Source organism: Periophthalmus magnuspinnatus, chromosome 20 (genome assembly GCF_009829125.3).
Source record: "Periophthalmus magnuspinnatus isolate fPerMag1 chromosome 20, fPerMag1.2.pri, whole genome shotgun sequence".
NCBI classification, from domain to species: domain Eukaryota; kingdom Metazoa; phylum Chordata; class Actinopteri; order Gobiiformes; family Gobiidae; genus Periophthalmus; species Periophthalmus magnuspinnatus.
In genome coordinates, this window is record NC_047145.1 from 23390544 (window position 1) to 23413057 (window position 22514).

The 22514-nt window shown below is 39.7% G+C and overlaps 2 protein-coding genes across 2 annotated transcripts; both read left to right on the plus strand.

Moving 5' to 3' along the window:
* The first annotated feature begins 10699 nt into the window (after positions 1-10699).
* Positions 10700-17392, plus strand: mcur1 (mitochondrial calcium uniporter regulator 1). Its single transcript, XM_033985473.2, has 9 exons — positions 10700-11052; positions 13729-13848; positions 13922-14025; positions 14139-14240; positions 14328-14369; positions 15205-15276; positions 15353-15406; positions 15920-16034; positions 16123-17392. The coding sequence occupies exons 1-9, from the start codon at positions 10797-10799 to the stop codon at positions 16176-16178; spliced, it is 921 nt and encodes a 306-aa protein (XP_033841364.1). The 5' UTR covers positions 10700-10796; the 3' UTR covers positions 16179-17392.
* On the plus strand, positions 17363-22492 carry dph2 (diphthamide biosynthesis 2). The gene is made up of 7 exons (XM_033985478.2): positions 17363-17508; positions 17916-18081; positions 18564-18676; positions 19015-19235; positions 20180-20863; positions 21625-21801; positions 22210-22492. Exons 2-7 carry the CDS (start codon positions 17932-17934, stop codon positions 22332-22334), a joined length of 1470 nt encoding a protein of 489 aa, XP_033841369.1. The 5' UTR covers positions 17363-17508; positions 17916-17931; the 3' UTR covers positions 22335-22492.
* The last annotated feature ends 22 nt before the right edge of the window (positions 22493-22514 follow it).

A 22514-nucleotide genomic window follows, 5' to 3' on the forward strand; every position in this document is an offset into this window, starting at 1 on the left:
GAGATAATCTTTGAGTTTACTGCCGGCAATGCGAACACAGCTCCTGCTCCGGTCATACAGGGACCGGACAGCCCTTAGCAAACGGCCCGGACCCCATACTCCCAGAGCTCCCCCCAAAGGACACCACGAGGGACACGGTCAAATGCCTTCTTCAGGTCCACAAAACACATGTGGACTGGTTGGGCATACTCCCATGAACCCTCAAGGACCCGATGGAAAGTATAAAGCTGGTCCAGTGTTCCACGACCAGGACGAAAACCACACTGCTCCTCCTGAATCCGAGGTTCGACTATTGGTCGGATTCTCCTCTACAGTACCCTGGAATAGACCTTACCTGGAGGAGGAGTGTGATTCCCCTGTAATTGGAACACACCCTCCGGTCCCCCTTCTTATACAGAGGGACCACCACCCCGGTCTGTCAGTCCAGTGGCACTGTCCCCGACCGCCACGTGATGTTGCAGAGACGTGTCAGCCAAGACAGCCCCACAACATCCAGAGACTTGAGGTACTCAGGACAGATCTCGTCCACCCCCGGAGCCTTGCCACCGAGGAGCTTGCCAACCATCTCAGTGACTTCAGCCAGAGTGATGGACAAGTCCGCCTCCGGGTCCCCAATCTCTGCTTCCTTCTCGTAAGATGTGACGGTGGGATTGAGGAGATCCTCAAAGTATTCCTTCCACTGCCCGACAACATCCCCAGTCGAGGTTAGCAGCTCTCCACCCGCACTGTAAACAGTGTTGGTGAAGCACTGCTTCCCTCTCCTGAGGCGTCAGATGATTTGCCAGAATTTCGGCTGTCCGATAGTCCTCCTCCATGGCCTCCCCGGACTCCTCCCAAACCCGAGTTTTTGCCTTTGTGACCGCCTGAGCCACGGCATGCTTGGCCCGCCTGTACTCATCAGCTGCCTCAGGATCCCCACGAGCCAACAAGGCTCGATAGGACTCCTTCTTCAGCTTGATGGCATCCCTTACTTCCGGTGTCCACCACCGGGTTCGGGGATTGCCGCCGTGACAAGCACCGCAGACCTTACGACCACAACTACGAGCAGCAACATCGACAATAGAGGTGGAGAACATGGCCCACTCGGAGTCCATATCCCCAGCCTCCCCCGGGATCAGGGAGAAGTTCTCCCGGAGGTGTGAGTTGAAGACCTCTCTGACAGAAGGCTCCACTAGACGTTCCCAGCAGACTCTTACAATGCGCTTGGGCCTGCCAGGTCTGTCTAACTTCCTCCTCCGCCAGCGGATACAACTCACCACCAGGTGGTGATCGGTTGACAGCTCAGCCCCTCTCTTCACCCGAGTGTCCAAGACACGTGGCCGGAGATCAGATGACACTCTGACCTAGGGTGTCCTGGTGCCACATGCACTGATGGACACCCTTGTGCTCGAACATGGTGTTTGTTATGGACAAACTGTGACTAGCACAGAAGTCCAATAACAAAACATCACTCGGGTTCAGATCGGGGAGGCCATTCCTCCCGATCACGCCCCTCCAAGTGTCACTGTCATTACCCACATGGGCATTGAAGTCCCCCAGGAGAACAATGGAGTCCCCGGTTGGTGCACTGTCTAGTACCCCTCTCAGGGACTCCAAGAAGGCCGGGTACTCCGCACTGCTGTTTGGCCCGTAGGCCGACACAACAGTGAGAGACCTGTCCCTGACCTGAAGGCGCAGGGACGCGACCCTCTCGTTCACCGGAGTGAACCCCAACACGCAGCGGCTTTCACTATATGCACTTTAAATTGCACATACAAAATGTGCATAAACATTGCACATACACTTTAATAGTACACAGCACTTTAAACATTATTTGTTATACTTTAAAAAAGAGAATTGCACAAAAGGATTTTAAAATGTTTATTTAACTTGTCTGCTTTTACCCAGTTTTAGATCTGGAGGCACAGTGGCACTTTAATTAAAGCTGCGTGTTCTGGAGGGTGTAAGAAATGTTCGTTTCTGATGCAAGCGTCAAAGAGGACTAAGAGACTGAAATATAAGTCAGAAGGGTTTAATGAGTTCATCACAGGTAAAGTTAACAATGGAGCACCGGACTCTCAGGAAAGGATAGGAGGAGAGTCCTGAGATGTTTGTGTTTCCAGCTTTTATAGGCCTCCCAGTGTGTGAGGCGGGTCTTCCTCTCGGCAACATGTGGTTACACATTAAAAACCTTTTTGGCAAAATCCCTGAATGTGCGTTTTAAGTCAATCAATCTCATTGTTTTATGACCCTCACAGGATGGGGGCACTCAGTCCTTGGTGAACAGGGCCACAGATAAGAAGTGGCCCTGGTCCTAGGTGTTATCTTCTTGGCCCCAGTGCTGTAGATTGCTTTACGACCCTCTCAGGGTGGGGGTCTTTGGTGAGTAGGGCTACAGGCATCTGGGGGTAGTATTACATTGTTAAAAAATACCTTACAAGGGGAAGACAAAATTAACAGCTAATTAATAAATTGGATATGTGCAATATTAGTGCAATGTTAGTTTGAGAATATTTTTAAGCGTTTGTGTGTGTCCTGTAATTTGTAGTGTTTTTAGTGAAAGTGCTTTCAAAATGTTTTAACTTACCACGTCCTTGTGTCCAGGTGTCAAAGAGGTCCCAGGGGAAACGAGCTCCCTTAAAAAGGTTCCGGGGCAGAGCCAAGGCAGGGAATGTGTAGGGGAGGCAGGTTGGGCATTTTTAAATGGTTTACGGGTTTTAAGTATTGAAGGGTATGACAAATAATAAAGCTTCTGAGTTGCATTACAAATACATATATCAAAATTATTGAATGCATATTGATTGAATAAAGCTTCTTAGGTGCATCACATCTACATATATACCTTTTGACACTGAAATCATAGTTTTGAATATTGTCATGTAACCACTATGTGTACACCGAATTCATGTATCCTTTGAATGTTGCACTCTTTTTAAGGTCATCTAACGGGCACCATGTTTATGCTAAAGTTTGAACAAGATGTACTAACACCGAAACTATTCACTCAGTATAATATTCCAATATTAAAGGAGGCATTGTAAGATGTGAGTTATGGGGGGCAGCCAGTTCTTTGTAGAAACTCCTTTCACAGAGATAAGGCAGCCGGACGAGACCCAAGGCCGAAAAACAAACCAGTGCTGCCCGGAGAAGTGAACGAGGCTGGAAGGAGGAACCAAGACGTCAACCTACTCATCGAAATATTTGCATATTCATGTTACATGTTACATTTTATCCTTTGGGGCCAGGGAAAAGCAGACAGACTGCCTGCTGCACAAACGAGGGATAGATCATTTTGACCCCGGGTACTGTATTAGATTGTAACTGTCAGGGGAATAAACTTTTGAGATTTGAACTGATCGAATCCAGTCGTCATTTTGATAGAACACGCCTAACAGTATATTTGGTGTTTGGTTTTAGGGTTTATGTGTTTTACTATGTATAAAGTTTGGTTTGGTTTATGGGTTTATTTGCTTTTATGGAGGTTTGAGTTTTAAATAGCTAAGGCTATTTTTTTAAACACCCCTAGTAATTAATGGTAGTTGAATCCAGTTAGTGGAACAGGATAAAAGGCACCTGCAACCATCAAACCATGTTCTGTTGCTAGAGGAGATGCTGCTCCTCTAACCTCCATTTGCACAATGCACATTGCACTTTGATAATTGATGGAAAAAAAGAAATAAAAATTGTGGACCACACCCATGCTGCTGTCTTCTGTCCCACATCCTACCGCTAACGGCCAACCTATGTTACAAGAATACAAGTAAAGATTTAGGGTAAACAAGGCCATAACATTTCCCCTCTTGATAATAATAAATCCCATTTTTAATCAATTCAAATCTTAAAAATGAACAATGAGAGGTCAATCAGTTTCGATTACCACTAGGCCTCTGCACCCGATCAGTGGGTGCGGGGCTGTGGGGTCGTGCACGAGGAGGTCTCCCTCGTGGCTTGTGTTCGCTGGAACCCACCAGTGTTGAGACCTGCCAAAGGGCCTGGCCCGTTATCAGTGTTGGGACAGTGTTAGAGCAGCGTGTCCCTTCACCGGCCGTAGTGGTGGGGGCAGTGTTAGAGCCCACCCCTTGTAGCTCGAGAACAGAGGAGGGAGCAGCGTCCAAGCGTACCCCTCGTGTAGAAGCACAGGTGGGGGTAGAGTTTAAGTGTACCCCTTGTTGCTCGAGAGCGGTGGTGCAGTTGGAGCGATTCATCCTCCCTTAACCAACGCTCACAAGCAGAAACGACTCTAGTGGGCCCAGAAATACATGAAGACACATTTTCAAACAGTCTTGTTCACTGATGAGTGCAGTGCCCTGGATGGTCCAGATGGATGGAGTGGTGGACGGCCACCATGTCCCAAGTAGGGATGGTATTAAAATTTAGACTCACGATTATTTTGACCAAAATAATCACAATTAATGATATTATCACAATAATTATTAAACAGAGGTTTACAGTTTTAAAAACAGTCACTAAAACATCGATTACTGTACAGTTTGCACGTGTCTGATCACCTTTGTTTTTTTGCTGCAAGTGAAATTAACAATAAATGAATAATAAATGTGTCAATTATATAACTCTTCACTATAAAAAAACATGAACCAACCCGAAAAAGCCTCTAGAAAAAGGATTTGATAAAGGATATGCTGCATCGCAGCCACCAGCTGTGCAAAATGCTGTTTAGCTAGAGTTAATCTAGCGATAGCAAAGTCGACACAAACACACATCATTATTCATACAAATCCAAACTAACACAAACTACATTCAGTAGTTTATTACACATGGTATGTTACTTGATGATGTTGTCCTGATGGCTTCATCGAGCCAGGACCTGCAGCAGGCACTGGGGCGGTTTGCAGCCGAGTGTGAAGTGGCTGGGATGAGAATCAGCTCCTCTAAATCCGAGGCCATGGTTCTCGACCGGAAAAAGGTGGCTTGCCCTCTCTGGGTGGGTGGTGAGTCTCTGCCCCAAGTGGAGGAGTTCAAGTATCTCGGGGTCTTGTTCACGAGTGAGGGAAGGATGGAGCGTGAGACTGACAGGCGGATCGGTGCAGCGTCTGCAGTGATGCGGTCGCTGTATTGTTCCGTTGTGGTGAAGAAGGAGCTGAGCCCAAAGGCGAAGCTCTCGATTTACCGGTCAATCTACGTTCCTACTCTCACCTATGGTCATGAGCTCTGGGTAATGACCGAAAGGACAAGATCGCGGATACAAGCAGACGAAATGGGTTTCCTCCGCAGAGTGGCTGGGCGCACCCTTAAGGATAGGGTGAGGAGCTCGGTCACACGGGAGGAGCTCTGAGTAGAACATCCACATGCACAGCTAAACAGAACTGTTCTGAGCCTGGATTTAAACATTGTCAAAGTCGAGGCCTGTCTCACATCTTCAGGAAGAATGTTCCAGGTTTTAGCTGCAGAAAACTGAACCACTGATTCTCCAGGTTTAGTCCTGGTTTAGTCCTGGTTTAGTCCTGGTTTAGTCCTGGTTTAGTCCTGGTTTAGTCCTGGTTTAGTCCTGGTTTAGTCCTCAGAGTGTGAGATGGTTCATATGGCTCTAGATGTTCTTTGGTGCTGGGCCATGGAGAGACTTGTTCACACAGAGCTGCTTTAAAGTCTATTCTCTGAGCCACAGGAGCCAGTGCAGAGACTTGAGCACAGGACTTATGTGCTCGTACTTCAAATGCATGGATAAGTCACTCTAAGTCTGGTTTTGACAATAAACCAGAAAATTAATAAACGGTGGGTAAACAACTTTTTCAAGCACTTTGCCTAAAAATGACAGATTTGAGATGGGTCGATAACTGTTCAGTACTGTGGCATATATATGGATAACTGCAGTTTTCAAATCTCTGGGGAATATTCTACGCAAGCGAGTTGTGATAGCAAAGTGTCGAGCACAGACTTCAGAAATGTTGTAATAAAACACATCGAGGCAGCGTGTAGATGAACTCAGACTGGTGACGATCTCTTGGACAGTTTTGTCAGTTTTCAGGTGCAAAGTGAGTGCAAAGTGAGACTCTAAGTGTTCAGGTGTCTGCAGGGGTGTTATTTGCATTGTGGAATTGATGGTATTTTTAATGCCCTGAACCTTGTTATTAAAGAATACTGGTTGCACTGGTAGATCTTCTCTCTGTAAATCTCATTCCACTTGGCCCTCCAGCACTCTCTTTTCTGTCCCCTGACCGAGTCATCATTCCTCTAAGGCACTTTCTGCTTATCTTTAACCATTTTAACCTTCACTGGAGCAGTGGTGTCCATTTCTCAGATTGGACAGTTTAACTGTCCTTCTGTTAACAAGTTGTAGTCTTGTGTAACTGCAGATACAGCTCCAGCACAGGGCCTCAGCCTGATATTATCTTTATCCTGACTGTACATCCTGGGACAGCAGAGCTATAAGATCGTAGCTAAACATAAGGTGTCATTGGCTTCATATACTATTTTAGTTGTGGGTTTCTAATGACTAGTTATAATTTAATAAAGTAAAACATGACAAGTCTGTATTCCATATTTTTATTCACAGTTCACATAGACTGAGTACAATCTATTGCTCATTCAATTATATTTTTCCACATCATTTACACGTGGCCAGTCCGTAGCCGAGGCAAGCCCACTCGTTTGTCATCTCCATAAAGTCTGGGTGTGCAGCAAGACCACTGGCTGCAACAGAAAATGCACCAAAAAATAAATGAATACATCATAATCAAAACATAATTATCAATATGAAACCATATTATGTAGAAGGTAAGATGTCTGACTTGAGAGCAGAGTGTACAGGTTGCAGTAGTTGAGACCGTTGTCCAGCAGACTGGTGAATCCATTGGACTGGGAGTTGGCCTGTCAAGTATAACAAACTCTAATAATTGAAATAAATATTAAATAACATATAAATACTGTGGGACATACTTACAGAGACCCTGCAACCTCCAGTTAAAACAGAGGGCACGAATTTGAAACTAAGAGATTCGGTTGTGAGTCTGTCTGCTGAGGTGTGGTTGGCCATGATCGCCAGAGGAGTCACTGATAACAGCTGAGGAGGAGGAGGGGGATGTGAATAGCTTCATCTACTTTGGGGTTTTAACATTCAAACCAATTCACTTCATAGAAACACTTAGCTGATGTTGTGTGCTATTTGGTTTGTAGGTGAATTGAAATATAAAAAGCAAATTTGATTATTTATAAAGATAATTTACAAAAAACTACATTCAAGCAACATCAAATCCTTTGGGAATCAAAGATTTAAAAACATGTTTTTATTTTATAAGTGAATCAATGTTTAAAGTAGATGGGCCCAGACAAAATAATAAGGTTTGATCCATGTTTGATCCAACACATATTTTAATCTGATGTATGTGGCCTTTTAAAAACAGCAGTGAAGGAGGCAGGAATTGAACCACCAACTATTTCAGTTGTGGATAACTATTTCTATTTCCCAAAAAAGATATAGAACTTATACAACTATAAACATTTTATCTTTCATTTTAATAATACTCACATTGTAAAGACAGTTTTGACATCCGACTGCAGGACTGAGGACCTCGATCTGCTGCTCCAGTGTGGTGCTGATCACTGCACATGGGGTCGCAAACAGCCTGGGTTTGAAAACAACAATTCAGACAATTTACAGAACCGGGTCAAAACCAAAACTAAACCAGGACTAAACCTAGGACCTAACCAGGTCTAAACCAAGACTTAACATAAACACAGACTGAACAAGGACTGAACCTGAACCAGATTTAAAGCTTTGCCAAAAGGTCAAAATTATAATGTGATTTTTATTTTATTTTTATTAATTTTTATGTTAAAAATGAACACTGCAAATTAACTTTGGCTATAAATGTTGTACTGCACTGGTTCTCATACCAGATCTAAACCAGGTCTAAAAACAGATCTATTTTAACTAAGGGTAAACCAGGTCTTAAATAGGACCAGGCCATTGCTACAGTATAGCTGTAACTATAAGAAATCACCCAAAAAAAGACCCAAACTGCAGATGAAATACACTTTAAATTAAGTTAACATCCAAACTAAAGAGGAGTTTAAAACAAAATAAAAATGAAAATAAACTCACCATATGGATCGGCAGAAGGCGTAGGGCACTGGTCTTGGGACGGGGACTGCCCTCACAGAGCAGAGCAGAGCAGCCACAAGAGCAGCAGGCAGCAGCACAGTCTTCATGTCTGTGGTTTGATGTGACTGAGTCCTGACTCCTGCACCTTTTATATGGAAACAGACACCTCACAATCTGACCTCAAATCAATTAGACGGCTCTGAGGGGCTGACGGTCTTATGCTCCTCTTTGCTGTCATTACTTAGCAGCCATGAGACAATCAGACTATTAATCATGTTTATAAATGTAGCATTTTGCTTTAGATACAATCTGAATCATACATCCATCCATCCATCTATTTTCTTCCACTTATCCAGGGTCAGGTTGCAGGGTCAAAAGTCTAAGCAGGGACTCCCAGACTTCCCTTACCCCAGACACGTCCTCCAGCTCGTCAGGTGAACCCAAGGTGTTCCCAGGCCAGCCGAGAAACATAGTCCCTCCAGCGTGTCCTGGGTGTTCCCCGGGGAGGCATCCAGGAGGCATCCTGAGTAGATGCTCGAGCCACCTCAGCTGGGTCCTCTTGACGTGGAGGAGCAGCGGCTGAGCTCCTCACCCAATCTCTAAGGGAGCGCCCAGCCACCCTGCAGAGGAAACCCATTTCGTCTGCTTGTATCCGCGATCTTGTCCTTTCGGTCATTACCCAGAGCTCATGACCATAGGTGAGGGTAGGAACGTAGATTGACCGGTAAATTGAGAGCTTTGCCTTCCGGCTCAGCTCCTTCTTCACCACAACGGACCAATACAGCGACCGCATCACTGCAGACGCTGCACCGATCCGCCTGTCAGTCTCACGCTCCATCCTTCCCTCACTCGTGAACAAGACCCCGAGATACTTGAACTCCTCCACTTGGGGCAGAGACTCACCACCCACCCAGAGAGGCAAGCCACCTTTTTCTGGTCGAGAACCATGGCCTCGGATAGGAGCTGATTCTCATCCCAGCCACTTCACCCTCGGCTGCAAACCACCCCCAGTCTGTAAAAACAATGAACAGAACCGGTGACAAAGGGCAGCCCTGGCGGAGTCCAACATGCACTGGGAACAGGTCTGACTTACTGCCGGCAATGCGAACACAGCTCCTGCTCCGGTCATACAGGGACCGGACAGCCCTTAGCAAAGAGATCCGAGTCGCGGACGATCGGTCGCGGTCGAATGCCTTCTCCAGATAGGGATTCATGGGAGTTTGCCTAGTCTGAATCAGATACTTAGAAACGGTAACTTCTGCTTATGTCTTATTATTTATTTAAACTCTTTTTGCACAAAATTCTGGTCATTAGTCCTTATAAACATGCCATATTGGATCTAGTAATTCAAACTAAAATTTTAAATCTCAATTTGTGTTTTTTAAAAAAATTTTTAATTGTTTTTTTTTTTATACTTTTCTACACTGGTAAATAAAAAATGAAAAATAAGTAAAAAGCAATATATATATTGCAATATATATATATGGGGTGTGTGTGTGTGTTGGTGGGGGGGGTGTGGGTGTGTGTGTGTGTGTGGGGGTGTGTGTGTGTGTGTGTGTGTGTGTGTGTGTGTATATAGTGAACCTATAATACCATTATTGGTATTATTGGTATATTATGGGGGGGGGGGGGGGTTCCTTCTAATCCGCACTGCCTCTTCATAAGGCCCACGCTGGTCTGCACAACATCTTCATGAGTTCCAGTGTATTCCACTGTTCTGCGCCCCCTGGTGGGCATGTGTTATTTACCTTAGTGTTAGTAAATCAAGATACCAGTTTGATGTAGTGCTGAAGTGCTAGAAAATACTTTACAACCTCATCATGTTTTGTCAAGGAATTTTAGTTTTCCTTTGAGGCAACAAACAGTTGACCTGATATCCACAAAAGAAGACAACACCATTCATAATTACTGCAGTGTTATCATCAAGAAGACTATCCCCATTGCCACAGTAGGGTAAGGCTAATAGACTGTAGTACGAGGATTCTTCTCAAGTTCAAATATTTGCTGAAGTTAGAGTCAATTTAATCCATCCATTTTATCCTCTTTTGAGTCAGTCCTTGTTTATAACTATCAGGCTATCAGCAGTAGCTCAGTAGAGTGATTGTCCAGTGATCTGAGGGTTGGTGGTTCAATTCCCGCTCATCGTTTGGTGAGCAGTCAGATCCGCGGACTCACAGGTTGGCGGTGCGATTCCAGCTCCCACAGATGAATGCTGTTGTTGTTGTGTCCTTGGGCAAGACACTTAACCCATGTGTCCCCGGTGTCTGCATACACTGCTGTATGAATGTGTGTGTTTGCTTGATGTAAGGTGCTTTGAGTACCATGAAGGTGGAGAAGTGTTATATAAACATTTACCAATTCTGTAAGCCCATTTTAGACCAGGTTCAGCCATATCTTACACCCATAACATTTCCCTTTTAGACTGGGTTTAGATCTGTTGGTCGGCTACTGATGGACAGTTTGATTTGTATTGGCTGGGAGCTCTTTGTTTTGATTCTCATTTGCCTGCCAAAAGTCTATGTCTCCATTGCTTGTTTTCAGAGGTGGATAAATGTGGCAAACCTACGGTAGGCCTATAATAATGTAGCCATTTTATATTGAAAGGAACAACCGGATGTGGAGAGGTTTGTTTTGTTTCACTAATTCCTGTAACTTGATAGCGCTTTGTAAAACACAAGGGAAAGGTGAGGCAGCAATGGCAAAGTGCAGTTAACTTTCACTTCACAAGTTTAGCTCATATGGGCATTTTAGTTTGACAATGTGGGCCAAAATGACGTCACAACTTAGATATTTAATCACTACGCCTCAGTGTAAGTTGTATGATCCAGTTTGTCGTCCACACAGAGTAGAGTTTGTGTCAAAGCTCTCGTCGCGCGCTCTCTCATCTTTGACACCATGTGATCCACACTTTGGACACGTTTTTAAAGCACTTTTTAACGTTTTGAAGACACAAACACGATCTGACGGAGCTGTGAGGCGTCTGTCTGGACTGACCCGGCGGAAGTCCACCAGAGGTAATGTCTGAAGTGTAAAAGTGTCAAATGGAGCATGTGATGACTGCATAAAGTCATGAGAGACATGACAGGCGGGACACAGCGGGACAGAGGTCATTTTGTCTCTAAATGTCACAGTAAATCTTCGTGCTGATGTAGACTGTTCAGATCGTAACATGTGGACCAAATGTATGTGACCAAGCATAAGTAGTAAAGTACTGTACTTAAGGAGCAGTATCTGTACTTTCTACTCCACTACATGTTTTAACTGGATTGAAAAGTAAAAGTATTTTTATAATTGAGACCTGCTGAAAAGGGTTTATTTTTAAAACATTTGTAGTTTGAGCAAACAAAAATATACAAAGAAAAACAGCTAGAAATTTTTTTTTCCATTGAACAAAATTCAGCACAAACATTTGAAGCTTTATTAGATCTGAAAAAACTGAGTACTTCTTCCACCACTGATGTTTTTCAATCATTAAAATAAAATAAAAAGTAATACAGTAATACGTTACAGTTCACTTATTTGACCACTAGATGGCGCTGTTGTGTTTGTAATACCTGTAAGAAAATTTACTTGACTCGTTTTCTTTTATAATGTTCATATTAAATTTCCCCTTATTTATTTCCCCTTCATTCATAAGACCATAAAGGTGATAATTTTTCATTTGGAACAAATGTAGATGTAAATGTTTAGTTTATCATAAGTTTAGTTGTCAGGTTCAGCCTTTTACATTAATGTGAAGTCTTATCTGACAGAGCACTATTTAAGAAACAATTGAAAAGTAAAAAACTCAAAGGCCAAAGTGGTGTGTATATTTTCCATGCATTCATTTACAGTTTTGTGTGAATATGTGAAATGAGCCAGAGCTTGCGTTATATTTGATGTGTTTGCTCGTTCTATGGTGTGAACTGTGATGAAGAAGTAAGACCACAGTAAACATCAGTGAAAACAACTCTCGTGTCTCTTGTGTTTGTGGACCAGCCACATTTTTTACGTTAGCGCAGCCTATCTGATTAACTGTTAACATCTCACATTAACAAACCAGACACGTATTCAGTTAGTTGTCTGTGTTAGGTTAGCGTGCTGTACTGATATTCAGCCAGTTGTTCTCTATTTTATTGTTATTATTATAACTTGCCTTTAAAGATAAAATGTCTGTTCTTGGTCTCGGATTTTGTAAAATAAATTCCCCCCAAAATGTGACTTATAGTCCAGTGCGACTTATATATGTTTTTTTCTTCATTATTATGCATTTTTTCACGGTGCGACTTATACTCCAGAGCGATAAATAGTCCGGAAAATACATTAGTCGTAATAAAGCATGATGACTTTATTCATAATGATCAAATGGAAAGAATAATTCAATGATTTATTAAGTGTAATATATCAATATTTATCATGGGGACTTGGTACTGTATGGGAGTCTTTTGTTATTTTTCTGTACTATGATAAGATTTGAGGTATAGAGAGCAGAATAATTACTGCCATTAGTCGTGGTGTCGATGCAAACTACCTACACAAGTGTTTGATTCTGATATTAGTTTATTGCAGGTAATGTTTATTAACAATGTTGCTCATTTAGAGTAGTTTTTTGGGGATAATCCTACTTTAGGGTTATTGTGTCAGTGTCATAAATTTGTTTCAATATTATCATTTATCGTCTACATTTTCATCATCAATATATCGCATTGTAATTACTAAGCCTGAGCCATTCTGAATAAAGTATGTATTCATTATGAATTAAGTCTGCTTTCATGCTTTATTTAGGCTGTAAATAGTGTAGTTTTATTTCTGCATGACAAAAAATAGTGCTTCTCCCACGTTGTTATTATCAATGATACTAATAATGTGAAGAGTCGCAACCTTACAGTCGGTTGTGCCTTGCTTTATTTTTGTTTAAAGAATATAAATGCTATTATGAGTCTCTGCACTGGTATCAGTTGATATCAGCAGATACTTAAGTCTATAGTATCGGAATCTGTATTGTAACTGAATACCTAGTCATAAGAACAAATTATTATTGTTACCTTAAACATCTACTGGACCTGTCTTCTATACAATCTTCCATTCCCTGTGACCATCATGTTTCTATGTAAATGCACTCCCTCAGGATCTGATAATGTTTACAAAATGCTCCACAGGGTGTCCCAGTTTTCCAGAGCTTTTGTGCTTTGTTTTGTCTTTAACATTTTGCCTTTAAGCTAAATGCAGTTTCAGAATACATGTGACCCTCATAGTGTTGTCACAATACTAATATTTCAAACTCCATTTTGATATTAAGGAATGGACTCAATACTGATTCTGATACCATGATAATAAAAACCCTCTTTCTTTAGACAATAGATTGTGATTTTCAACAATAAATAGTAACACTTTTTTTTTTTTTTATATTCCCATATGTCTTATATCTGTGTACTCCCTCAGTGTCCAGTAGGTTCATAGTGGTCCATGGTGTATACTAGTCTATGTGTCTGATACTTCTCATACGGCTCAAGATCATTCAAAAGATGATCAGGATTGGTTCATTTCTGTCCTGTAAATATGGATTTTTTAGTATCGATACCTGGTCAAATGAGTATCTAGTTTCAATAGTAATTTTAATATTGATTAGTATCAGATTTTCAATACTTTTGATCACCCTAGACTCTGGTTTGTTATGCTAATCTGATTACTAGCAGTTCTTGTCTTTCCAGAGTATTCTTCATCAACCACCCAAACAATACATTATAATTTAAGTCCAGATGTGCCCAAGAGGGAAGGAAGAAAGCTGTTTTTTGACACTCATGCAGTGGTTCGACTCCTGGAAAACAACGGTGCATTTCTATACTAATTCTCTTATTATAATTTCAGATTTTTTCCAATGGCCATTGTTGTTTTCTTCCTAAGGTTTCAGGATCGAGCAGGCTGAAGTCATAGTCAACGTATTGGTCCAAATGACAAGCTCCAATATGGATGTGATTTATTCAGACATGGTGACCAAAGTGCAACAGGTGAACACTGAATGCGTGTGTTTATTTAAATTTAAAATTTAAAAGTCATGATTTAAAAATCATTTACATATTTTATTTTGTTAAATGTTCTAATATTCCGGTCATTTTGGCAGGAGATCATGTTGCAGCGAGTCATGTCTCAAATTGCAGCTGTTAAGAAGGACATGATCATCCTGGAAAAGAGCGAGTTTTCAACATTATTGGCAGAAAATGAGGTAAAAAGTCAAAAATATATGCATATATATATATATATATATATATATATATATATAAAAATAATATAATATTGTATGTTCCCACAGAAATTGAAAATCCAGTTATTGCAGCTTAAAATCCAGTTGGCAGTAAGTCTTTTCTGTTCAAATCACATAACCCTGAGTACAAATGTGTGAATGCAATAGACTAAGCCTTATAAGAGATGTTTGTTTGGATTTGATATTGATTAAAATCCCAGTATATAACTATTTAGAAAACATGTGTCCATACTCTGAGTGGGTTTGCATCTCTACAAATGTCACTCTTATGTGGCCTGGATGAGGGCCATGAGCGACCTACTAGTTTACATGGGAATCTTTTTCTATGATTAAAATATTCCTCAGTTAGGGATGGGACAATAAACAATAATACGGTTTGTTGTGATGAAGTGTCGACAATAATCGTTTGTGGGACATTTTATATAATCGTGATAATCATCAACAAAGATAATTGTCATTATATCACCAGAAAAAAAACTACTTCTCACTGATGGTCTCTTCTAAATCATTGTTGCTGTCACTTAAGACTAAGTACACTACTATAACAGTTGTTTAAATATAGAATCTATTCATAATATTCAAATTATGATTCACATCAGCTACTTTAATCATTATCGTTATATAATCATTGATCACAATTATTTTGGCCATGATAATCGTGACACCAAGTTTCAATATCGTTCTATGCCTATGGCATAAAACTTACCTGTCTCCATGGAGAATGTTCTGAAGTATTGTTAGAAGTATGTGCTACCTATAGAAAGTTTCATACTGTTGCTTTAATATTTAAGATAATAATAAAATATACTTTAAAGACACATAAATAACAATAACTAGAGCATGCATGTTAAATGGTGAATTAAATACAGATAGATGTAGATCAGGACTGATCATATTGACAATAAAATATATTTGTGTGTTGCAGGATATTATGAACAAACTCCGCTCTGACAATCTTTTGGACATGAATTTGGAGAAAAGTAGAGTAAAGGAATTGGTGAGTGTTAACTAAAAAAGACAAAAAGAGTTCAGCCCTTTAAATATTATGCATGACTTTTTCTATTGATTTACAGAAAGCAGAACATGGGAAGAAGCTCTTGGAAACGCGAACAGAAATAATGGAAATGGTTGGTATTTCTCTCTGTTTTACATTGTTTAAAGAGGGGGTGTTGTGCAAATCAACATTTTGGAGTTTTCTACCATGTTATAACATTGTTCCGTCATCATGTTTTGATGCCAAACATGTGGGCTCAGTTGGTAAAGTGTTCATCCAGTGTCTGCGTGCACTGGTGTATGAATGTGTGTGAATGGGTGAGTGGTTCCTTGATGTAAAGTGCTTTGAGTGTCTTGAACATGGAAAGCGCTACATAAGCGCTTCATAAAAATGTTACCATTGCCCATGTCTGAAGAGGTTTTAGATGTCATCCGTGTATGTTTCAGTAATTTTGCGATCTCTGCTGGGCCCTGTTTGAACCTTTGTACGGTTACCAAGACAAGCTTGAAGGGGGCTCTGAAGAAGTGGCATTTTTAAAACAATAAAAGCTACATGATGATCTAAATGTGTTAACAGTGAAATACCCCCTCTGCAATTAAGTAACAATTTTAGATCAAATTCATTCATAATTTAAGTGTTTTTGCAGACGGCTGAACATGAGCGCCACCTCACTCAAACCAATATGAAGATTGACACTGAAGTTGCCGGGTTAAAAACAATGTTGGAGTCCCATAAATTAGACACTATCAAATACCTGGCAGGTTTGTCAATACAAAAATAATTCATTAAATTTTCCCCCCATATTCTAATAACTGAACTATAACTAATGCACTGTTTTGTCCCATCTAGGATCAATATTCACCTGTCTGACTGTGGTTCTGGGTTTCTATCGTATTTGGATGTAAAATGTGTATTACTTGAAGCACTGATCACTTAAAAATGCACTTCGGGCTATACAAATAATCCGACTATATCAATGCACAAGTTTTATTGTTTTGTTTTTTTTCATTGGGGCAGACAGAAGGTTACTTGAAGAGGCATTATATTTCTCTTCTGGTGGAAATGTAGATGTTATTGCTTTGCTTTGAATGTTCCACAGTATGGCATTTATTCAATGTTCTTACTGCTAAAAAATACCCTGGAAAAACAACATCATTACTGTGAACAGGGTTGTCTCTCTCTTCTTAGATCTGACCTGTAAGTTGCCCTGCTTGTCTCCATGGAGATAGATAAGGTTAATGCCATGCTGTGGATGTCCATGGCAAAAGCAGGTGCAGACCCTCACTCAAAGTTACATACTGCACCTTTACGCATTCTTGGTTTTGTAATTGTTTGTCTTGCTTCTTTTTCTGGTTTATAAACGTGTTATGCTTGGTTTGCCATACACGTTTTAAAAGTGGGCAACCTTTTCGGATAATGTATTTTTTCTTGTTTTGCTAAATAGCCAAGTGATAATTCCTAGTTTTCTTTTCATTTTCTCACAATTTTGCAACCTGCGTCTGAAAATGACTGACTTGAACTGACCCACTTTTGATCCCAATATTACACATTGTACCTGTAGCCTTGCATAACCTTACATTTGAAGACATGCACTCTTGAAGTTTAGGGAACTGTTTAAAGGACCAAACAGCTAAAATTCCCAACTTTTGAGCAAAGTTTAGTTGCTAAAAATGGAGGAACCACTAAAATTATTATTGTCCAGAAATAAATATAATATAGTTGACTAAAAGGTAAATATGTACAAAAGCCCATTTGGGATTGTACATAAATAATAGAATTTGGACTGCAAGTTCTTTATTACCTCGGCTTTATCGCACAATGATTGAAGTTTGAACAATGTATTTTTGTTTGTTTGTGTTTTGTTTTTTGTTTTTTTTTAATAATTGCTCACTAGTCAATGTTCTGGATAATTTCCTTAAATAAAAGCTCTTATAAAGAAAAAGAACATAATGTATCTGTTCTATAATCAACTATTTAATCCAGACATTGAAAGCTATTGCACTGTCATACCACGCGATGGCGATAGACTGCCAAGACAGGAAGTGGTTTATTTTGAAAGGACATGATGCATCTTAAACCGGAAGTCTTTCCATCAGCTTTTTCTGTAGTTCTATTTTGTCCACACGTGTGTTACTGTGTCGTGTAGTTTATCACATTTTAGCCATTACGAGCCATCTTAAACATTTTTCGAGCTTGAAATGTCAACATAAAAGAACATTTCACCTGTGAACCAAGGTAAATGATTGATCGAACGTTTATTTCTCATGTTATCAGCGAGCAATAGGCTATTAGACATCTATAGAATAATAAAGAAATCCCTTGTGTATATTTATTAATTCGCAAATAATTTAACTACACCACGGTCAAAATAATAAATGTCCCGTAATTTTGAGACATTAAGAAAAATCCTACTGCTAGCCCCTGTAAACGTCTGAATACTTTGATTGTGATTCCTCTTGCTCTCTGTAATGTATTGTTTCCACTGTGTAATCAATAAAGCAGTTTCTTATCTTATAACTGTTAGACCTTACATTACAAATGCAAAAAGATAGATGTTTTTTTACTATGACTAGTTAGTGGCCAATGAGTCTTTATCAAATGCTAGTCTTATGCACACGTTCACATTGTCTTTTCCTTTTCAGAGTGTCTTGGGGGACCATGGCTGACCCCTTCAGCACCAGCTCTGAGGACGTGATCCAGCGCCTTATAGACGTGCCTCTGAACATCGCCACTTCTCCGGACAAACTACGAGAGTTTTATCAAATCAGTGAGACGTGTGACTTCATTATCAAGCACAGCTATAAAAAGGTATGATACAGTTTACAACATGGGCCCACACTCAGTTGGCTGGTTATGGACAGGTGCCATGATGTAACCAACTGTGTAGACTGACTTTCAAATGTCTACTTCCTTGGTTGCCATTCTAGTCACACAATATTGTAATAATAATTATAAATGTGAAATTGTATAAAAAATGTTGCATATTGTTGGTGTGTGGATATAAGGTATATGCCCATATGTTTTATACTGATAAATAATAACTATAAACACAATTCTATTTATTTGACATAAAACATACCACTACCATGGTTTGATTTCCTTACGCCAGTCATATGAAAGTGTTCAGAATCAGCATCTGGCGTATTACTTCTGTCCATTTACATTACAAACTATTGCAAGCTCATGTACTGTTATGGTAGTGATGTTTTTTTTAAAGTACATATAGATGGATGATTGAATTCAATGTGTCTCTAGTCTAGACTAATCTATTATTTTCTTAATATTCACAGGTTGCCCTCCAGTTTCCTGATAATTTATTGGTGGATTCAGTTGCTGTTGCAGCTGATATTGAGAGAAACACCAAAGCCAAGGTCTACATTTTGGGAGACACATCCTATGGCAGGTAAGGTTGGCTTATGTAATATTAACTTACTGATAATGTATAGATAATATTTTATAAGGGGAGCATAACACACTGAGAATGCCCATTATGTCTGATCACTTATAGTTGTCACCTAATTTGGTGTCTTTTGCAAGACACCTTCTTGCATACGTATGAATGTGGTGAGGATGTGATTGTTGGTGGAGGTCGGAAGAACCAAAAGTGCAGATTATCAGCCTTGCTATCCCAGAGCAGCTCTGGCTACAGTAATGAATTCATAATGAGTTATTAATAATGTTTGAAGGTCTAAACCAAATGCATAATTGAATGAGCTCATTTATTTTTCTCATCCTGATCAGCTGCTGTGTGGATGAGGTTGCTGCAGAACACGTAGCTGCAGACTGCATAGTTCACTATGGCAGCTCGTGTCTCAGTCCATCCAAAAGGCTTCCACTGATGTATGTCTTTGAGAAACGACCCATCAACGTGGAAAAGTGTGTGACCGTGTTTAAAGAGCTCTACCCCGATTCACAAAGTCACATCATCCTCCTGTATGACGTCAACTATGTCCATGCCATTGGTAAGAAACAATACTATATATAAAATCATTATTAATGTCAGACTAAGGCAACATAACACTGTAAAAATTATGTTGTAGTAAGAATTAATCACATTTATTATTTTGCTTGACAATTTACATATTCAAGTTGTTTTTAAAGCAGTTAATATAAAATAAAGAGTTCAAGAGTCTTTCTATGATATTATAAAAAGAGCTCTGTTCGAACACAATACAATAGTAGATTTTATTTCAAGTTGCACATTTGGCAGTGAAATTAAAATAAATTGCTGCTTTAAGGCATGGAAAACATAGATAACATATTAACCTAACACACTTATGCGTTTACAGGTATTTACAGCCATGTTTACAGCCTGGTATCCGTACAGTAGAAAATGAATTCTTATAGTCTTGTAGATTGAAACTGTCTTATATTTAACATTAAGAGGAAATACAGCTAGTCTCTTTAATAGTCATTGGTTCTACAAAAAGGAATTATAAAAGAAGAATAAGGAAATACAATAGATGAACTTCCAATAAAGTTCTAATTTCAGTTATTTTGCAGACACAGTTTCTCTCATAGCAGATATAAATATTTGAGAAAGTAATGTAAATGTAGCTTTATTGTAATGTTATTATGACTTTTAACTAGGGCTGAACTATTTGGGCAAAAAAAAATCGAATTATGATTTTTCTGACAGACATTACGATTGAGATTTGATTCATTACAAGAATCACATTTCAGACTGTGTTTGTACAGATCTGAACTATAGGCTTAGCAGTTTTTTATGCAGAATAAAACAGGATATTTTATTGTTTATGGAGGAAATTATGTTACTTCAAAAATTGCAGCCTTTGCAATTTACTAATAGCGTCTATTCAAATTGTGACTTGTTTGCGATTAATGTTGCATCTGTACTTTTAACATTATTGTATTTACCTTAAACTTATTTTTTCAATTATTCCAGGTGATCTTCGGACAGCCCTAGAAACAGAATACCCAAACCTCATCATCTCTGAGCTGGTGTGTGAGGGGGAGACGTGCTACAGCCACACCCATGTTAAATGCAGAGAAAGTATTTCTTCTGACCAAGAAAACAACCAGTTTGTTTATAAGTTTGGAAGACTATTTTCCCTAAAAAGTGAACTAAGCGTCAAGGAGTACAGTATATTCTACATTGGCCAGGAGGGGGCAACACTGACAAACTTCATGATGACTTGGAATAGGTGCACATTTTGCTCCTTTGACCCCAGCACTGGCACAGGAAGGACAGAATCAGTCAAAATTAACCGCGCTTTGATGAAGAGATATTATGCTATAGAAAGAGCCAAAGATGCTGGAGTAGTTGGTATACTAGTTGGGACATTAGGAGTGGCGGACTACCTGTCTATAATACCCCAGCTAAAAGAAGCTATCCACAAAGCAGGGAAGAAATGCTATATGTTTGCAATGGGGAAGCTCAACGTTCCAAAACTAGCAAACTTTCTGGAAATAGACATTTTTGTGTTGATTGCATGTCCTGAAAACTCCTTGCTGGATTCGAGTGAGTTTTATAAACCCATAGTAACACCTTTTGAGATGGAGGTGGCCTGTAATCCAAAGAGGGAATGGTCTGAAGAGTATGTGACTGACTTCAGACATCTGCTGCCAGGTTTGTTTTGAATGTTTAATTATGTATTTTTATCGACTGGACAATCTGTGGTAAATTTGTCAGGACAGCGATGGCATGACTTACAATTTCAGGCTGCACAATATGAGAAAAACTGTTTTACATAACAATAATATTTGCCATAATAATAATATTTTAATATACTTTTTGATACATCAATTTTACTTAAAATCTAATACCTTAAAGGTGCACTCTGTAGCTTTTCTGTTGGACAATCAACGGCTAGTCTCAGAAGAGATGTTATTGGTTTGCTTGGAATATTCCACAGTATGGCATTAAACACACATCTTTTACTTAACAAATGATTGGTATTATTTCCTTAAAATACCTTGACATTGATAAATACCAAACACTGCTGTGAGTGGACTCGCCTCTCTACAGATCTGACCTGTAACTTGGCTTAGTGTTGTCACCTGCTGTCTCCATTGAGATAGATAACTTTAAGGCCATACTCTGGAATATTCCAGATAAAGCAATGACATCTCAAGCAGGTGGCTGACCCTGCACCAGAAAAGTTACTTATTGCTCTGCACAGTTTGTGTGAAATTGTAGTAGAATTGATTACAGAGGATGCAGAGTGTGTGAAAGTGTTAAAACCACTTTAGTGACACATTTTTTAAATAATATCTTGCTTTGCAATAAAGTTATTACTGTCACAATATGGTATGCAGTTATAGTCCATAATGTCGTGCAGTCTTATTCTACTCATCCTCTTGTGTGATCTAATCGTCTTTATTATTTAGGAGGACAAAGCCATGTTCCTTTGGCTGAGCTGCAGGATTTCTCTGAAGCAGATGTTTCCTTGATTTCTGGTGATTTGAGACAACAGTGTTTAGACCCTGAATCGGACCAGGCATCAGAAAGCTCCTCTTTGGTCCTCAGGAATCAGACCATGACAGTAGCCAACACAAACTCTGCAGGTAAGAGAGAAAAGAACATTTGACTGAAATTCGTTATTTCATTATTAAAGATAAGCAAACTTTTATTTCTCCATAATAGGGAAATTTTAGTTTTGCAACACAAAGTACAAGAACCACAAGAGAATCAAAGTACACAGTCAGTTTAACCACTCTTAACATGCACCACTCCCCATTTTTGCCCACAGAGGGGACTATGAATAGCTTTTAAGTTTTTTCATAGTTTTTATTTTATTCATCTAACTTTTCCATCTCCTTTTAGGACTATTATTGTCCAAGTCATTTTTCGTGTAGATTAAGTCCAACTCCGAATATTCTCAATAAGACTTAAGATTATAAAGTGTTTTGAAATTCTAACGCTCCAGTCAAAGTTCTAATAACATAAAATCTTTTGTTCTTTTTCTTTTATAGCATCCTTTTTGTCTGGGCGCAGCTGGCAGGGTTTGGAGAAGAAGTTAGGAGAGACACCAGTGGTAAAAGCAGTGGAAGGGAGGAGAGGGATTGCAATCGCCTATGAGGAAGAGGGGACATCTTAAGTCCTCTGTTCTGGTCCAACATCACTACTTTGCCTAAACAAATAATGCACATGCACTGTTTAGCACAGATATATAATTTATTGTCAATACAAATAGTCAAGTTTGAGTGTGTACATGTATTCACACAAGATTTTATTAAAGCATATTCACTAAATGTAAAAGATTTGTCTCATTATTTAA

Bases quoted from the DNA above. Each gene is read 5' to 3' on its own strand.
- mcur1 (XM_033985473.2), top strand. From the start codon at position 10,797: ATGTGGGCCAAAATGACGTCACAACTTAGATATTTAATCACTACGCCT. The intron at 13,849-13,921 runs GTGCATTTCTAT...TTTCTTCCTAAG, and splicing joins TCGACTCCTGGAAAACAACG to GTTTCAGGATCGAGCAGGCT. The intron at 14,026-14,138 runs GTGAACACTGAA...TCATTTTGGCAG, and splicing joins TGGTGACCAAAGTGCAACAG to GAGATCATGTTGCAGCGAGT.
- dph2 (XM_033985478.2), top strand. From the start codon at position 17,932: ATGGCTGACCCCTTCAGCACCAGCTCTGAGGACGTGATCCAGCGCCTT. The intron at 18,677-19,014 runs GTAAGGTTGGCT...CATCCTGATCAG, and splicing joins GGAGACACATCCTATGGCAG to CTGCTGTGTGGATGAGGTTG. The intron at 21,802-22,209 runs GTAAGAGAGAAA...TTTCTTTTATAG, and splicing joins AGCCAACACAAACTCTGCAG to CATCCTTTTTGTCTGGGCGC.